The sequence below is a fragment of the Diaphorina citri genome, unplaced genomic scaffold (genome assembly GCF_000475195.1).
Source record: "Diaphorina citri unplaced genomic scaffold, Diaci psyllid genome assembly version 1.1 scaffold1331, whole genome shotgun sequence".
Taxonomy (NCBI): Eukaryota; Metazoa; Arthropoda; class Insecta; order Hemiptera; family Psyllidae; genus Diaphorina; species Diaphorina citri.
Window position 1 is genome coordinate 7,989 of NW_007378759.1, and position 17,662 is coordinate 25,650.

The window sequence follows — 17,662 nt, forward strand, 5'->3', positions numbered from 1 at the left end:
TCACTCGCTTTGAGTGAGTGTGTCTCTAGCGAGATAGAGATCTTGGAATTGTAGATCTTTCGGCTTTTAAACAATCCTCATAAAGGGTTTATACAAGATCTAGTCCCCAAAGGTTGATCGCCGATACACCAGCGTTAGTACAGGCGCTGTCGAAAAATCGCCAAACATGTTTGAATGGATTTATATTTCTTGTCTGGTCACATCCCATAGTTAACCTCACTACCTTTGACTGGGGGAAATCACAGTTGATGTTAGTCCTCTTGTGAAAAACTTTTTAAAGCGGACGCCGCGAATTTTAAGCTAAGCTGACGTACAGACTTTTCAACCCGCACCCCAACCCTAGGGGACACATGTATATACACGGGCGCTTCATGGAGGGTTACATCTTACACCGGGCGTATGTGTATCTTCAACCTTTTGGGGACAAGATCTAGGAGGGAATACCGTGTTCCCTCCTAAACGGCTTTAGATTTTGGCTCAATACTAGTCAAAAGGCACCGCTTCTTGCAGATAAATAGAGATGGCAGCCGTCCGCTGTTCGCTTGCAGTTTTCAAGCTTCGCGGGTGGTAATCGATTAATCTATAACCTATGAGATGGATATGTCAGTCCTATTAACAATTATGGGAGCTTTCGTTCACCACATGAATGTCCGTAGACTGCCGGTAAGAGGTATCATCGAGTATACTTGTATCCCGGTATCGGGCCCAAGCGGTGTCCTGTCCGTTCAAGACGAGCGTAACTGTAGGAAGAGTCATCTTGTAGCGTTCAGACTATGCGGGTCACAGTAACATAATCATGTGTGGACGTCCTATCTTGCTTTTACAATTTTCGTGTTTTATTGAATAGTGACCATCATAGGACACGTTGACATAATCATGGAGTGAGCCTAAGAAACGGCGTTCGACTCTTTCTCCATGCTTACTTACGATGTATAAGTGTACATAATTTTATTCTTTGTCTCCTCATGCAAAATGCATTACTTTTTGTTTCTTGTCTCACTGGTCACATTGACATGATAGTAGCGTTTTCTAACAATTTCGTACCAACTGGTAACTATAGTCATTACCCCTAGAAACTTGTTATTTTTAAAAAAAAAAATCTCTTTGTGTTCCTATATGTTCCCAGTATTTACGCCACTAGATAGATCGGTAGAGTCCTTTCAAATTCTGGCTTCAAGTCTGAGACCCTGTGCGTTTAAAGTTCCTAGCTGCACAAGAACTAAGTTCCTTGAGTTTTAAAGTTTGTCAAGTAGTTTTAGCCTGGGTCTGTTGCGCTCGATATCGCCTGTGTTTTTTGTGTGTGTGTGTGTAGATTTTGGTACTTGAAAGGCAGCTCGCAGTCAAAAGGACCCCCGTGACAAGCTTATGTGTGTGTAAACCAGGAAGCAGGAGAGTGATATGTAAGGAAATGGACGCGGTGTGGGCGAAACGTGCGTTACTAGATCTTTTATTTGTCTCATGTCTCCTCCTTTAGTTTTGGGCTTTACTTGTAAACAGGATTTCTTTTCACCTTTGATAGTGGCGGTGTAGAAGCGTGTTGTTATCGTCTCAGAACCACGTACTGGTCCGTCCTCACACTTCTTGATCCTAATCTTCTTTCCCTTGTTAGGTATTAGACGCCGTGCGTACTGTTGTCTGGCCTTTTTAGATTGAGAACGGTTTGGTGTATTAGCTTGCTCCCCCGCAGTACTACGTCTCTTAGCGCTGTGGTCCTACGACACCGACCCTTGCTTGAAATTCCTCTAATGTATGGTGCTCGTTTATCTTTTGTGTTGCAGACAGCTCCCCGCCTTTTTATAGTTGCTCGTAGCCCCAACTATGCCAAAGGGGAAAAATAGAGTCACATATCTTCTCGAGCACTTGTCGGACTACGGCTTGCTAACCCCCTGTCACGGGGGTGCGTGGTGTGACTGGTGACAGTTTGTTATTGGTGGCGGTAGTAGTAAGTCAAAGGACTTTTTCAAGGTGCCCCTACCCCTGCTCTTGAGCTCAGCCTATTCTAAGTTTTGGCACTTGCACATAGGTAACGATCGTATATTTCGCATTATTCAAAGACATCAATGGGATAAAGTACTTGCAAAGACATCTCCACGCACAACCGCTGTCCCAATTTCTATTGATCTATCTGTCATGGCAGAGGAGAGGGACGTCTCCAAGACTACTGTCTAAATAGACAGTGATAGATTCCATTCCCGCGTATTCAATGGATCTAAATTGACTCACCATCTACACAAATAATAAACTTTCACACAGAAGGGATTGCGCTTTTAAAGGAAACCAGTTTTGGGTCGGAATTCGGCATCGTCCCACTGTGTCCGCTGGCTGAATTATGTTTTCGTTGTACCACAGGAATGTCTCCCGACGGAAATGGCCGACTTTCCCCGACGCATGCGTGACTGGCTGTTCACAGTGATGGCAGAGATGGCGGATCGCGAGGAGCTATCACCTCACTACATGGCCATGCAACGCGAGGCCGAGAGTAACCTGACGCGCCGATGGACTAACGCCGCCGTGTGGAAATTCTGCGACCTTGATGGTCACCCGGCCGATAGGTGAGTTTGGGTTAAGGTGCGACTAGCTCGCTGACATCCTTAGAGAGTTTAGAGTCAGTGAAAATCTCCAAGTTTTAGGACATTAAAACGCTTGGCCCCCACGAGGGCTAGATGACTTACACACTTACTTTCCGTGTTCGTGATAAAGGCATGGTGTGTACCACGGTGTTGGAAGAATTGGGGGTCTTAAACTCCCTCTGGACGCCCAGAGTAACTTATATCCCTTAATCTCTTGGGGAACATAACGTTGGGTCTTGCACCAGCTATTCTCCCTAACCACTTCCCTCAATCCCCAGGTCTCTTGCGCTTGGGGACCATAGTGTATTAGGGTCTTACACTAGGTATAGTCTCCCTAACCCCTTTCCCTCAATCCCACAGGAGTGTGTCTCGGCATGAGCTGTTCCCTATTCGCGCTAACTTCATGGCGCTGGAACATTGCATTGCGCCGTTCCTGAACAAGTGTGACGCGGATGACGATCATCTGATTACTCTCAAGGAATGGGCGCGGTGTCTGGAACTCAACGAGGTAAGAGGCGCGTTCCTGTAACTACTTTTCAATACGAATTTCGCTTTTCACTCAGAAAAGGGCTGAGTTAGCTGAGTAATGTCCATGAAAGTACTTCTCAGTGCGAACTCCGTTTTTCGAGCATAAAAGGTCCGAGTTAGCTGAGTATACAAGTATACTGTCCATGAAAGTAGGTATTTACTTATCAGTTCAAATTTGGCTATTATCTTCGCTCCAGGAAAGGGCCGAGTTTTGCTCTCAAGAGTTGGTAGATGGTTCTTATTAGTCCAAATGGAGGTATTTTTTTATGGTAGGTTAAATAATTCCAGTCAAAATCTGAACTGGACGTTAACCTCAGCCAATCTAGTTTATCTGCCAATAATAGAACGTCTAGAAGATTTTCCCGTCATTGTCTCTCTCACTCTCACACACTATATTTCTCTTTCATTTTCAGGATGAGATTGAAGATCAATGCGAGGACGTTCGTAATGACGACGAGTGAGATGGAAGATCCTGAAACTGAAACGCTCTCCGTCTCAATCCTAACCTTTGCTTCGTTCTGATTCGGATCATGTCGTGAATTTTCGACAAGGATCGGATTTTGTCGGAAAATTTCGTGCTTTTTGTCCGTTACGCAAGAAAAACTTGTCCGTTTAAAAAAAGAAGTTTAAGTGTATATCTTTTTAATTAGACGACCTAAAAAATAAAAGCAATACCTACCATCACCTATAATTATATTAATGATAGAACATAGATGTCTAAGATTTTTACTAAGCTTTTTATTTATGCTAACTGCTTTCAGGTACCTAGTACCTAGGTATATGTAGGTACGTGCTTTTTTTAAATTTATTTATCCCCTTCTATTGGATCTTTCTTATTTTGAATCTCCCCATCATTCTGTTATTTTTTTTTTTTATATTATTATTATTTTTTTTTTCATCTGTCATGTTTTTTAAGTAGCCCACTTAGGTACTTAGGAGAAACCCATATCTAAATGTACTAATAAATATCCATTTATTTTCTACGTAAAGATCTAATAATTCGTAAAACTACATGTTTTCTTCAATGGTAAAAGGCACAGCATTCACAGCAAGTCCAGCACAACATGTAGGTAGGTAGGTACCTACATAGTTCTGTTCGAGTAGGTATTTGCAAAATAGTTTTAATGGTGATACGAGCATACCTACTTCTCGGAAAGTTTGAAATTTTAATTGGTTTAAAATTGTGCAGAGTTAAATATCCGAGGCGGAGCTTTCCTTAAATTTTAGTACACCTATTTTAAGATCTAGATACCTACCTACCTATTCTAGATCATGAGTGAATACTACAAGACACCCATTGATCCGGAATTCAAAATCCCTCTCGATCTGTCATTCCAGCAGATTCAAAGTCTGGACAAGGTTGCCGTTCAGAAGTTGAAACCTTAGGAGAAACCCATATGTAAATGTACTAATAAATATCCATTTATTTTCTACGTAAAGATCTAATAATTCGTAAAACTACATGCTTTCTTTAATGGTAAAAGGCACAGCATTCACAGCAAGTCCAGCATGTAGGTAGGTAGGTACCTACATAGTTCTGTTCGAGTAGGTATTTGCAAAATAGTTTTAATGGTGATACGAGCATACCTACTTCTCGGAAAGTTTGAAATTTTAATTGGTTTAAAATTGTGCAGAGTCAAATATCCGAGGCGGAGCTTTCCTAAAATTTTAGTACACCTATTTTAAGATCTAGATACCTACCTACCTATTCTAGATCATGAGTGAATACTACAAGACATCCATTGATCCGGAATTCAAAATCCCTCTCGATCTGTCATTCCAGCAGATTCAAAGTCTGGACAAGGTTGCCGTTCAGAAGTTAAAACCCAATGTTCACAGACTAGGAGAAAGCCCGCCCATGTTGGTAGGTCGGTATGACACCCGGTCCCTGTGGTTAAGTCACAACAAGATCTCTTTAGTGTATGGTTTGGACTCTCTGGTACACAGGACTATATTAGATCCCGACCTGATAGGCTGGATCGATCTATCGTTCAATAACATCAAAAATGTGGACAAAAACATGTTCACCAACTTTCCCAATCTGAAAATCCTCTATCTCCATAAGAATCAAATTGAGGAATACCTTAGCGTGTTTGTTCTGAGGAGAGTCAATTCCTTACGTACTCTCAGCTTGTATGGTAATCCGATAGAGAAAATACGCGAATACCGTGCAGTAGTTAGTACAATGATTCCTCAACTGGTGACGCTTGATAGTGTGTTCATTTTGCCCTCGGAAAAACAAGAGACGAATGCATTGAATGCAGAAATAAGGAGTTACCTATTGCCCAAATATGAGAAACTTGAAGCGGCGACATTCAAGAGGACAGCGGTATCCGTCGAATCCGAATAAATTTAGTAGACACTTGCCCACTAGGTTAGACTAGCAAAAAATATTTTTGATTGTAAGTTGTTAATAATTTTAAACAAAAAAGTTGTGCTAAAACTCTCCCATAAATGGCTGCAGTCGCGAGTCGCAAATCGCGTCGCACTGTCTACTGGTCCCGACCTCCTTGGTTTTTACCTCTTTGGATTTTCTCTTTGGGCTGTGTTTACTTTTGTAATTTCTGTGGCGCGAATTTTTTGAAAATAAATAACTAGAAAGTTCTATGCTGTGAGTGTGAAAAAGTAAAAGTTACAGCTTTTTCTTCGCCTTTTTCCTGTGTGAGGGACGTTTTATCCATTGTAGTGAGTTAATACATATATTCATCATGTCATACATGTTAGGACATCTGCACAATGGCTGGCAAGTGGATCAAGCAATATTATCTGAAGAGGACAGAGTTGTGGTAAGATATTTCCCTGAAAACTTTTTTTTTTAGCCCTTATCAGATAGTTGACAGAATTACTGATAAGAACAGAGGATTGCTCGGATGTCACATAGAAAATGAGCTAAGGAATGTTGAACGATAGATCGATCCAGCCTATCAGGTCGGGATCTAGTATAGTCCTGTGTACCAGAGAGTCCAAACCATACACTAAAGAGATCTTGTTGTGACTTAACCACAGGGACCGGGTGTCATACCGACCTACCAACATGGGCGGGCTTTCTCCTAGTCTGTGAACATTGGGTTTTAACTTCTGAACGGCAACCTTGTCCAGACTTTGAATCTGCTGGAATGACAGATCGAGAGGGATTTTGAATTCCGGATCAATGGATGTCTTGTATAATCTGAAAATCCTCTATCTTCACAAGAATCAGATTGAGGAATACCTCAGTGTGTTTGTTCTCAGAAGAGTCAATTCCTTACGTACTCTCAGCTTGTACGGTAATCCGATAGAGAAAATACGAGAATACCGTGCAGTAGTTAGTACAATGATTCCTCAACTGGTGACGCTTGATAGTGTGTTCATTTTGCCCTCGGAAAAACAAGAGACGAGAGGAATACCTTAGCGTGTTTGTTCTGAGGAGAGTCAATTCCTTACGTACTCTCAGCTTGTATGGTAATCCGATAGAGAAAATACGCGAATACCGTGCAGTAGTTAGTACAATGATTCCTCAACTGGTGACGCTTGATAGTGTGTTCATTTTGCCCTCGGAAAAACAAGAGACGAATGCATTGAATGCAGAAATAAGGAGTTACCTATTGCCCAAATATGAGAAACTTGAAGCGGCGACATTCAAGAGGACAGCGGTATCCGTCGAATCCGAATAAATTTAGTAGACACTTGCCCACTAGGTTAGACTAGCAAAAAATATTTTTGATTGTAAGTTGTTAATAATTTTAAACAAAAAAGTTGTGCTAAAACTCTCCCATAAATGGCTGCAGTCGCGAGTCGCAAATCGCGTCGCACTGTCTACTGGTCCCGACCTCCTAGGTTTTTACCTCTTTGGATTTTCTCTTTGGACTGTGTTTACTTTTGTAATTTCTGTGGCGCGAATTTTTTGAAAATAAAAATTAAATAACTAGAAAGTTCTATGCTGTGAAAAAGCAGAAAAAGTAAAAGTTACAGCTTTTTTCTTCGCCTTTTTCCTGTGTGAGGGACGTTTTATCCATTGTAGTGAGTTAATACATATTTTCATCATGTCGTACATGTTAGGACATCTGCACAATGGCTGGCAAGTGGATCAAGCAATATTATCTGAAGAGGACAGAGTTGTGGTAAGATATTTCCCTGAAAACTTTTTTTAGCCCTTATCAGATAGTTGACAGAATTACTGATAAGAACAGAGGATTGCTCGGATGTCACATAGAAAATGAGCTAAGGAATCCATCTTTCAGAATCGTACAACATCATTATAAAGATACCTTATCTTGAGCCAGCCTAGTTAGCTTGGTTGGTAGCACATCTGCCTTGTAAGTGGTGCTAGGCCGCGGGTTTGATAATTGATTCCCACCCGGGGCGGATTTTATCCTGATGGGATAATGTTTGTTCTTGGAACAGCTGGCTTTCTCCTATCCTGTCTTCTTTCTCTCTTTGATTTTGGGATGATAAGACCTTAGCAGTTACAGTTCTCTCTGTTAAACCTCTTCAAACTACTAACTAGATAGGGTTTTATTTATTGGCCTTCTCCCAAACTCTCCATTGAGCTAGGAATTCACTCTTACAACCTTTCCATTTCACTTGATTTCTAATATAGACTTATACTAAAAACACAAAATTGAGCATTTACATCTTACTTTTACATGTTCTTGCTGCCATGATTCAAAGCATATTATGTAGTCTCCTTGAATTTTGTTATATCAATTTAGTGTAGGTATAGGTACACAATATGAGCGTCATATTATGTAGTCTCCTTGAATTTTGTTATATCAATTTAGTGAAGGTATAGGTACACAATAATAAATTAACAAAATTGTAATTGTAGAAAGTAGAAACCTATGTATAAAATAATGACAAACACAAAATCACAGTATATGTACACAATAATAAATTAACAAAATTGTAATTGTAGAAAGTAGAAACCTATGTATAAAATAATGACAAACACAAAATCACTTTAACAAACAAATTCCAAGCTTTGCTTTTATTTTCATGCATTTTCCTCAAGGCACTACAAGCCTCCTTAAAATTAATATCTAAACTAATTGAGAACTACTACAGATTAACATAATCTAAACCTGAGAAAATACCCTAAGTATTTAACCATGTTTCTTCTCCATTTCTACATAAGGTGACAAACTTAGATTAACATAATCTAAACCTGAGAAAATACCCTAAGTATTTAACCATGTTTCTTCTCCATTTCTACATAAGGTGACAAACTTCTTCTTAGAGTTGTAGATTTATTTTTACATCACCTACCTACCTACCAACTAATCAATACAATTTTTTTTTGTCCTTCCAAATAAATAATAATAAAAAAAACAACAAACTGGTATTGAAAATTAAATAATTTAAATGCACAGTAAAAGATTTTTAAGAGAAACTTAAACAAGCACAGAGAAAAGGAAATCAAAATTTCCATCTAAAAATATGTAGGTACCTATGATCCAAATTCCACCTTTTTTTCATTTTATGAAAGGAGCAAAAGGAGCATGGGTTTCATTTCCTTAGGTACTTGCAGTTACTTATGAATGGTTTGCAACAATAAACATTTACCACAAGACACAAATTTGAACAATACTCAGAGTACAATTTCTCAACTCAAGGAATGAATTTCACACATGAATATTATGTTTTATGAGGCCCTGGCTTTACTTTGGATCTGGTTGTGACTAGGACTAGACTTATCCACTCCCATAAAAGATTCTGGACTCTCCTGTTCACTCTGCCACCTGACCTTCATCTTGTGTGCTCGGATAGAATCCTCTACCTTGCTCATCACCATGGCCTCTGTCAGTACACCATCCTCTGAGGCATAAGCTGAAGCTTGCCATGCTACACCTAGCTTGGCAATCTCTCTTCCAGACAAGCCCTCGGTCACATGAGCAATTTTGGAACACAATGAAGTATAATCAAAGGGTGCTACCTTCAAACGTCTCTTGCCCTGAGCGGCAGGCTGAAGTACAAACTTGTCAAAGTAAAGCCTGACCAACCGTTCTCTCTCATTCAATGTTGGTAAGGGAAATTCTACCATCTCATCTAAACGGTCATTGACTGCCCAGTCAAATTGTTGTGGGGTATTACTTGCCAGCACAAGCATGAATTTATCCGACTGTTCTCCTGTTCTGTACAAGAAAGCATTCAATGTTGCTCGTAATGATTCACTGATGGTTTCAGATGATCTCTTCCTTAGAAATGCATCAGCTTCATCTATGAACAAAACCAATCCCTTCCGAGAGGAGGAGGCCCAGTCAAAGACTTTGTGTATTGCTGTCACTCCACTGCTTCCCATAGGTGCAACATCACCTCCCGTCATGATAGCATAGTCCATACCAGAGTGATGAGCCAACTTCTTGGCAAACATTGTTTTTCCTGTCCCAGGTGGCCCATACATCAAAATGTTTCTGAAGATACCTTTATTGTGCTTGGTATTCTTTGTGGCAATTGCAATATCTCTCAACCTCTCTTCGAATTTTCATGAAAATCTCCAAGTTTTAGGACATTAAAACGCTAGGCCCCCACGAGGGCTAGATGACTTACACATTTACTTTCCGTGTTCGTGATAAAGGCATGGTGTGTACCACGGTGTTGGAAGAATTGGGGGTCTTAAACTCCCTCTGGACGCCCAGAGTAACTTATATCCCTTAATCTCTTGGGGAACATAACGTTGGGTCTTGCACCAGCTATTCTCCCTAACCACTTCCCTCAATCCCCAGGTCTCTTGCGCTTGGGGACCATAGTGTATTAGGGTCTTACACTAGGTATAGTCTCCCTAACCCCTTTCCCTCAATCCCACAGGAGTGTCTCTCGGCACGAGCTGTTCCCTATTCGCCAACCTCTCTTCCATCTCAGGGGCTAATACAACACCAGATAAAACATCTCCTGACTTGGCTTTCAAGTTTTTAACTGCATTGATAGGGTTAACCTCTCTTCCATCTCAGGGGCTAATACAACACCAGATAAAACATCTCCTGACTTGGCTTTTAAGTTTTTAACTGCATTGATAGGGTCAGAGAGTTTAGAGTCAGTGAATCGAATTTTCATGAAAATATCCAACTTTTAGGACATTAAAACGCTAGGCCCCCACGAGGGCTAGATGACTTACACATTTAATTTCCGTATTCGTGATAAAGGCATGGTGTGTACCACGGTGTTGGAAGAATTGGGGGTCTTAAACTCCCTCTGGACGCCCAGAGTAACTTATATCCCTTAATCTCTTGGGGAACATAACGTTGGGTCTTGCACCAGCTATTCTCCCTAACCACTTCCCTCAATCCCCAGGTCTCTTGCGCTTGGGGACCATAGTGTATTAGGGTCTTACACTAGGTATAGTCTCCCTAACCCCTTTCCCTCAATCCCACAGGAGTGTGTCTCGGCATGAGCTGTTCCCTATTCGCGCTAACTTCATGGCGCTGGAACATTGCATTGCGCCGTTCCTGAACAAGTGTGACGCGGATGACGATCATCTGATTACTCTCAAGGAATGGGCGCGGTGTCTGGAACTCAACGAGGTAAGAGGCGCGTTCCTGTAACTACTTTTCAATACGAATTTCGCTTTGCACTCAGAAAAGGGCTGAGTTAGCTGAGTAATGTCCATAAAAGTACTTCTCAGTGCGAACTCCGTTTTTCGAGCATAAAAGGTCCGAGTTAGCTGAGTATACAAATATCCTATCTATGAAAGTATTTACTTATCAGTTCGAATTTGGCTATTATCTTCGCTCCAGGAAAGGGCCGAGTTTCGCTCCCGAGAGTTGGTATTAGATGGTACTTATTAGTCCAAATGGAGGTATTTTTTTATGGTAGGTAGGTTGATTAATTCCAGTCAAAATCTGAACTGGACGTTAACCTAAGCCAATCTAGTTTATCTGCCAATAATAGAACGTCTTGAAGATTTTCCCGTCATTGTCTCTCTCACTCACATGCTGTGAAAAAGTAAATATTATTATTATTAAGCACTATTATATTCTTTCTCTCTCTTTCATTTTCAGGATGAGATTGAAGATCAATGTGAGGACGTTCGTAATGACGACGAGTGAGATGGAAGATCCGCTGTCCATCTCAATCCTAACCTTTGCTTCGTTCTGATTCGGATCATGTCGTGAATTTTCGACAAGGATCGGATTTGGTCGGAAAATTTCGTGCTTTTTGTCCGTTACGCAAGAAAAACTTGTCCAATAGATGTAAAAGAAATAACTTATACTCTTCACTGGGTTAAACTTCACAACTTCACAAAGTTACTGAGTCGTCCATCATGAAAAACTTGTCCGTTTGATAAAAGAAGTTTAAGTGTGTCTATCTTTTTAATTAGACGACCTAAAAAATAAAAGCAATACCTACCATCACCTTATATTAATGATAGAACATAGATGTCTATGATTTTTATTAAGCTTTTTATTTATGCTAACTACTAATAGGTACCTAGTACCTAGGTATAAATATGTAGGTACGTGCTACTGTTACCGTACTTACAGTGTGGATGTGAAGTTTCATGTTTTCCATTTGATTTTTATTAATGCTGGGACCGTAATTTAGTATTAATAAAATTGATATTTTAGTACAGTCCCGAAGTTACTTTAGTTAATATTTTTTCATTCCACTGTTTAGTTTTTTAATACTCTCTCATTTCTTTGTTGTTTTCTTTGCGTAGGTCATCCGGTTCGGGCACGATTGGGATCCGACTTGCATGAAGATGGACGAGGTACTCTACAGTATCGCCGAGAAGGTGAAGAACTTCGCCGTCATCTATCTAGTCGACATCACCAAGGTTCCTGACTTCAACAAAATGTACGAGTTGTACGATCCATGCACTTGTATGTTCTTCTTTCGTAATAAGCACATCATGATTGATTTGGGCACCGGTAACAATAACAAGATCAACTGGGCCCTGGAGGATAAACAGGAAATGATTGATATTGTCGAGACTGTCTATCGGGGAGCGCGGAAAGGGCGAGGTTTGGTTGTGTCGCCCAAAGATTATTCGACCAAGTATCGATACTAGGGGAATTTCTGGAAAGATGTCTGTGGTTATCAAGCTAATCGCTATTGGTCTCTCCAAGGTCTTTTGGTCTACGTCCTCATTATGTGACCTTTTGGAATATTTTCAACTTGAGGGCAAATGATGATAAAATCACGTAGTGAGGACGATCACTGACAGACTTTACTGTACCAAAATGTCAATATGTACAAAGTTCACTAACTTAATTAGATATTAATTTATTTGCTTGGTTTTTAGCTTTTCTTCCCTAGAATACTACCTTACTACATACATACTCATTACTTTTTCGATTCTCAAACTGTCAAAGATTCCCCCAACATTTTTTTTTTGAGTGTTTTGTTTTCACTGCTAAAGTGTTAAATATTTTCCTTTTTATGTTTTAGTTTCAAGTTAGGTATAAGATAAATAATAAAATAAGAATGTACAATAAAAAATAAAATTAATAAATTTAAATAGATTTCGTTCATATTTCCTTGTTTTTAATTTCTACAAAGTTGAAAACTTCAATGTAAATTCCAACAGTAGGGGTGGTTTCCTAAATGCATTTTGAGGTAAAGTTTCTCTGAATATCTTCCCCGGACCTTCGCTAAAACGTAAAAAACTAAATGGTCCAAGACTCCTGGTAGTCCCAAAAGGTTAAAAAAAATCTCTATTCGTAACATTTTTCAATGGGATTATTGAATTGCCGTCATTTGCCGCACAGAAATCTAATTTTTGTCTGCCGTTACCGGCAACAACACAGAAATCGATTTTTGACCACAGAGGAATATTTCTTATCAAAATGTATAGAGCGGGAATTTTTGAAATTTGTCAACTTTCGGGCCGTGGTTATGAACAGGGCCATCGTAGGACATCGTCGGACTTTTTGCGTGTAAAGTTGGCGGGAAATTCGAATTTTTGATTTTAAATTTCTGGAAAGATGTCTGTGGTTATCAAGCTAATCGCTATTGGTCTCTCCAAGCTCTTTTGGTCTACGTCCTCATTATGTGACCTTTTGGAATATTTTCAACTTGAGGGCAAATGATGATAAAATCACGTAGTGAGGACGATCTTATATCCCTTAATCTCTTGGGGAACATAACGTTGGGTCTTGCACCAGCTATTCTCCCTAACCACTTCCCTCAATCCCTCAGGAGTGTGTCTCGGCATGAGCTGTTCCCTATTCGCGCTAACTTCATGGCGCTGGAACATTGCATTGCGCCGTTCCTGAATAAGTGTGGTAAGATACTCTTGTTGCTTGGTAACTTCTTGAGCTTTGGTGAGCTCCAATGCTTCCTTTGCATACTTGGATGACTCAAGCTCTTTAGACAAAGAAATGAGAGAGTATTAAAAAACTAAACAGTGGAATGAAAAAATATTAATTAAAGTAACTTCGGGACTGTACTAAAATATCAATTTTATTAATACTAAATTACGGTCCCAGCATTAATAAAAATCAAATGAAAAATTGAATTATCGAGTGTAGAATATTCAATGGAAAACATGAAACTTCACATCCACACTGTAAGTACGGTAACATTATTTTTTAGGTCGTCTAATTAAAAAGATAGACACACTTAAACTTCTTTTATTAAACGGACACGTTTTTCTTGCGTAACGGACAAAAAGCACGAAATTTTCCGACAAAATCCGATCCTTGTCGACAATTCACGACATGATCCGAATCAGAACGAGGCAAAGGTTAGGATTGAGACGGAGAGCGTTTCAGGATCTTCCATCTCACTCGTCGTCATTACGAACGTCCTCGCATTGATCTTCAATCTCATCCTGAAAATGAAAGAGAGAGAAAGATAGTGTGTGAGTGAGAGAGACAATGACGGGAAAATCTTCAAGACGTTCTATTATTGGCAGATAAACTAGATTGGCTTAGGTTAACGTCCAGTTTTCTACTTCAACAAAAAAGGTAAAAGAATTGCACAAATTGGCATTTTAGCTGATTTTACTACAAGAGGCTGGAATTTTCTACATTTTTTTATTCATATTTAATTGCTTATTATCACCTGGACCTATCAAAACACGTGCTGTTCTATACAGTTTGTGTGTAAGTATACACGTCAGCTCTTTAGCCGCCTTGGCAGCTTTTTCCAGTGCTGTAGAATCAAACCTGTAAGCACCTCCAGCACCTTTCCCATCATCCCCACCACTTGAACCTCCTGGGGGAGCATTGGCATATTGGGAAAAGTCTGCTGGGGTCTGGGGAGTTCCTTTGTAGCCAAATAACCAGGACATTTTGATTGATTATCAAGGTGTTTTATCAAGTCTGATGTAATAACTTACACTTGGGAGTTTGATGTGTGAGGAACTTTGTACCAAGAAATGTACACTGTAGATTTAACAGAACACACACTTTTCTTCTCTCCAACTGGCTAAATTTGCTGGAAAACCCTTTCTTTTTCAACTTCTGGAGGAAATCAGGAAAAGTCCTCTACCCTTCTTTTGCCTTCACGTGATAAAAAACAAAAACAAACCGGGTTGCCGGCACAAGGCAAGTGTTCGTGCTATTACCTCTGTGCGACTCGGGTATTAACGTGACGGCAACTGTTACCGTACTTACAGTGTGGATGTGAAGTTTCATGTTTTCCATTGAATATTCTACACTCGATAATTCAATTTTTCATTTGATTTTTGTTAATGCTGGGACCGTACTTTAGTATTAATAAAACCAATTGATATTTTAGTACAGTCCCGAAGTTACTTTAATTAATATTTTTTTCATTCCACTGTTTAATTTTTTAATACTCTCTCATTTCTTTGCGTAGGTCATCCGGTTCGGGCACGATTGGGATCCGACTTGCATGAAAGTTCTACAAAAAAGGTAAAAGAATAAAAAGAATTGCACAAATTGGCATTTTACTGCAAGAGGCTGGAATTTTCTACATTTTTTATTCATATTTAATTAATTGCTTATTATCACCTGGACCTATCAAAACACGTGCTGTTGTATACAGTTTGTGTGTAAGTATACAGGTCATTACCAAGTGTGTTCACTTCAGTTTTTATCGAGAAACTAATGGAGTAACAAGTTCCCATCACCTACCGTTTATTTTGTATTTTGATTTACCATGGTCACTCATAGAGGTAAAAAATATTGAATTCATTTAGGACTAACAGGAATTCAATTGATATCTATATGAAACTGAATGTATCTAAGTAGGTACTCTTATCTTTTGTGTTGATTCCCCCATGTTCAAAGGTCCATCTCAGTTTGATGAAGTTAAATAATGGGTCCATGTATTCTTGTGTGCACTGAGTATTTGTTTTGTTTCACAGGCATGCAAGTAATGTACAAGCTTTTATCAGGTGTACTCCTATGTAGAATGATGTCTATACACGTCATTACCAAGTGTGTTCACTTCAGTTTTTATCGAGAAACTAATGGAGTAACAAGTTCCCATCATCTACCGTTTATTTTGTATTTTGATTTACCATGTTCACTCATAGAGGTAAAAAATATTGAATTCATTTAGGACTAACAGGAATTCAATTGATACCTACATGAAACTGAATGTATCTAAGTACCTACTCTTATCTTTTGTGTTGATTCCCCCCCCCCATTTAAATGTTCAAAGGTCCATATCAGTTTGATGAAGTTAAATAATGGGTCCATGTATTGTTGTGTGCACTGAGTATTTGTTTTGTTTCACAGGCATGCAAGTAATGTACAAGCTTTTATCAGGTGTACTTCTATGTAGAATGATGTCTGCATCAAGTCAAGTCACAAAGAACAAAATCACCCTCAAGATAGAAAACATACTGACTAAGAAACTGAATCCTTCTCACATTGACGTCATCAATGAATCATTCTCACACACGTTCAAAGGTCCATCTCAGTTTGATGAAGTTAAATAATGGGTCCATGTATTCATGTGTGCACTGAGTATTTGTTTTGTTTCACAGGCATGTAAGTAATGTACAAGCTTTTATCAGGTGTACTCTTATGTAGAATGATGTCTGCATCAAGTCAAGTCACAAAAAACAAAATCACCCTCAAGATAGAAAACATACTGACTAAGAAACTGAATCCTTCTCACATTGACGTCATCAATGAATCATTCTCACACACGGGTATTTCACCATCAGAAGAGCCAGAACTTGCTTCACATTTTAAAATAGTTGTTGTGTCTTCTCAGTTTGAAAACAAACCTTTTATTGCCGTAAGTTAAAGAATGATGTCTGCATCAAGTCAAGTCGCAAAGAACAAAATCACCCTCAAGATAGAAAACATACTGACTAAGAAACTGAATCCTTCTCACATTGATGTCATCAATGAATCATTCTCACACACGGGTATTTCACCGTCAGAAGAGCCAGAACTTGCTTCACATTTTAAAATAGTTGTTGTGTCTTCTCAGTTTGAAAACAAACCTTTTATTGCCGTAAGTTAAATGAAATAGTCCCACGACTTGCACCAGTCCTAGTCTCCTTAAAAGGTTTTTACTTGTGATCCAAAATTTGTAGGTTGCTTTATTATTTTTTAATTACCTTCAGAGTTTTTTCTTTAATCATAATTACAAAAAAAAAAAAAAAAAAAAAAATATATAGGTATTTAAAACAATTTGTCTTTCATGTTGTATAGTTTATAATAATTTTGGAGGTTACTTCAAGGGTAAATTATTAATACAGAATAGTGCAAGTTGTTAATTCTGTTAATTAAACTTCCATTTCTTGTTTCCAGTGCCACAGACTTGTTCAAGGTGCTCTCCAAGATGCTGGCATCTATGACATTGTGCATGCCATTCAAATTGTGGTAAGTGGCAGCTTTGATTAATTATTTTTATTACCTTCCCTTTCCCTCCAACAACTACCTACAATACCTACATTTTCAAAGGTTCCAAATGTGTTGGTTTATTCCCAGAGAGATGGGTTTTTAGTGGATGGAAATCTGGTGGAGGATGGTTGGCCTGAGTGTCTTTATTTATTTTTCCCACCTCTCTCTCTCTCTCTCTCTAAAAAAAGAGGTTTACCAAGGCATGTCAATCACATATTACCTAGGTGTAGAACTAAAAGTCACGTTTTTTCTACACTTTTTTTTTTTTTTTTTTTTGGAGTTTTTTTTAGATGAGTGTTTCATTGCCTATTTTACTTAGGTTATGTCTAACCCTGGATCCTTACAAGTCTTAGGTATTATCCCGACTCGGAGTTTCATCTACTTCGTAAACATTGTCAAGGGAAACAAAAAATGAATTAATTAATAAGTGTTTCATTGCCGTTTTATTTTCGTAGCAATGAATATGAAATGTTGACACCAAGATTCTTCAATTTGATTTAAGAACCAAGAGGATTTCAAGATGGTCATTGAGGGTAAATTAAAGCTGATTGGTCCAAGATGAGTGTTTCATTGCCTATTTTACTTAGGTTATGCCTAACCCTGGATCCTTACAAGTCTTAGGTATTATCCCGACTCGGAGTTTCATCTACTTCATAAACATTGTCAAGGGAAACAAAAAATGAATTAATAAGTGTTTCATTGCCGTTTTATTTTCGTAGCAATGAATAATTATGAGATGTTGACACCAAGATTCTTCAATTTGATTTAAGAACCAAGAGGATTTCAAGATGGTCATTGAGGGTAAATTAAAGCTGA

The 17,662-nt window shown here is 38.9% G+C and overlaps 5 protein-coding genes and 2 long non-coding RNA genes across 8 annotated transcripts; 6 read left to right on the forward strand and 1 right to left on the reverse strand.

Moving 5' to 3' along the window:
* Positions 1-621: 621 nt before the first annotated feature.
* LOC103515398 (SPARC-like) lies at positions 622-4,094 on the forward strand. Its single transcript, XM_026828112.1, has 4 exons — positions 622-785; positions 2,274-2,552; positions 2,931-3,078; positions 3,512-4,094. Exons 1-4 carry the CDS (start codon positions 622-624, stop codon positions 3,557-3,559), a joined length of 639 nt encoding a protein of 212 aa, XP_026683913.1. The 3' UTR covers positions 3,560-4,094.
* Positions 4,095-4,362: 268 nt separating this feature from the next.
* LOC103515395 (leucine-rich repeat-containing protein 51-like) lies at positions 4,363-5,662 on the forward strand. Its single transcript, XM_008480337.2, has 2 exons — positions 4,363-4,457; positions 4,903-5,662. The coding sequence occupies exons 1-2, from the start codon at positions 4,371-4,373 to the stop codon at positions 5,446-5,448; spliced, it is 633 nt and encodes a 210-aa protein (XP_008478559.2). The 5' UTR covers positions 4,363-4,370; the 3' UTR covers positions 5,449-5,662.
* A 16-nt stretch (positions 5,663-5,678) lies between these two features.
* On the forward strand, positions 5,679-12,395 carry LOC108253170 (thioredoxin-like protein 4A). 2 transcript variants are annotated; one of them, XM_017446656.2, is made up of 2 exons: positions 5,679-5,884; positions 11,731-12,395. In XM_017446656.2, exons 1-2 carry the CDS (start codon positions 5,807-5,809, stop codon positions 12,079-12,081), a joined length of 429 nt encoding a protein of 142 aa, XP_017302145.1. In that variant the 5' UTR covers positions 5,679-5,806; the 3' UTR covers positions 12,082-12,395. The 2 variants fall into 2 exon arrangements, with proteins under 2 accessions (XP_017302145.1, XP_017302144.1); XM_017446655.2 differs by lacking the exon at positions 5,679-5,884 and adding an exon at positions 7,013-7,198.
* Positions 8,038-8,514, forward strand: LOC113469996. The gene is made up of 2 exons (XR_003393231.1): positions 8,038-8,211; positions 8,295-8,514. It is a non-coding gene; the product is annotated as an uncharacterized LOC113469996 (long non-coding RNA).
* Positions 10,440-11,422, forward strand: LOC113469995. Its single transcript, XR_003393230.1, has 2 exons — positions 10,440-10,594; positions 11,072-11,422. It is a non-coding gene; the product is annotated as an uncharacterized LOC113469995 (long non-coding RNA).
* A 715-nt stretch (positions 12,396-13,110) lies between the features above and the next one.
* LOC113469998 (ATPase family AAA domain-containing protein 3-like) lies at positions 13,111-14,554 on the reverse strand. Its single transcript, XM_026828114.1, has 2 exons — positions 14,135-14,554; positions 13,111-13,375 (listed from the first exon to the last, which is right to left on the reverse strand). The coding sequence occupies exons 1-2, from the start codon at positions 14,305-14,307 to the stop codon at positions 13,111-13,113; spliced, it is 438 nt and encodes a 145-aa protein (XP_026683915.1). The 5' UTR covers positions 14,308-14,554.
* Positions 14,555-14,906: 352 nt separating this feature from the next.
* On the forward strand, positions 14,907-16,846 carry LOC103515400 (bolA-like protein DDB_G0274169). Its single transcript, XM_017446664.2, has 3 exons — positions 14,907-15,033; positions 15,976-16,232; positions 16,754-16,846. Exons 2-3 carry the CDS (start codon positions 15,987-15,989, stop codon positions 16,844-16,846), a joined length of 339 nt encoding a protein of 112 aa, XP_017302153.1. The 5' UTR covers positions 14,907-15,033; positions 15,976-15,986.
* Positions 16,847-17,662: the final 816 nt, after the last annotated feature.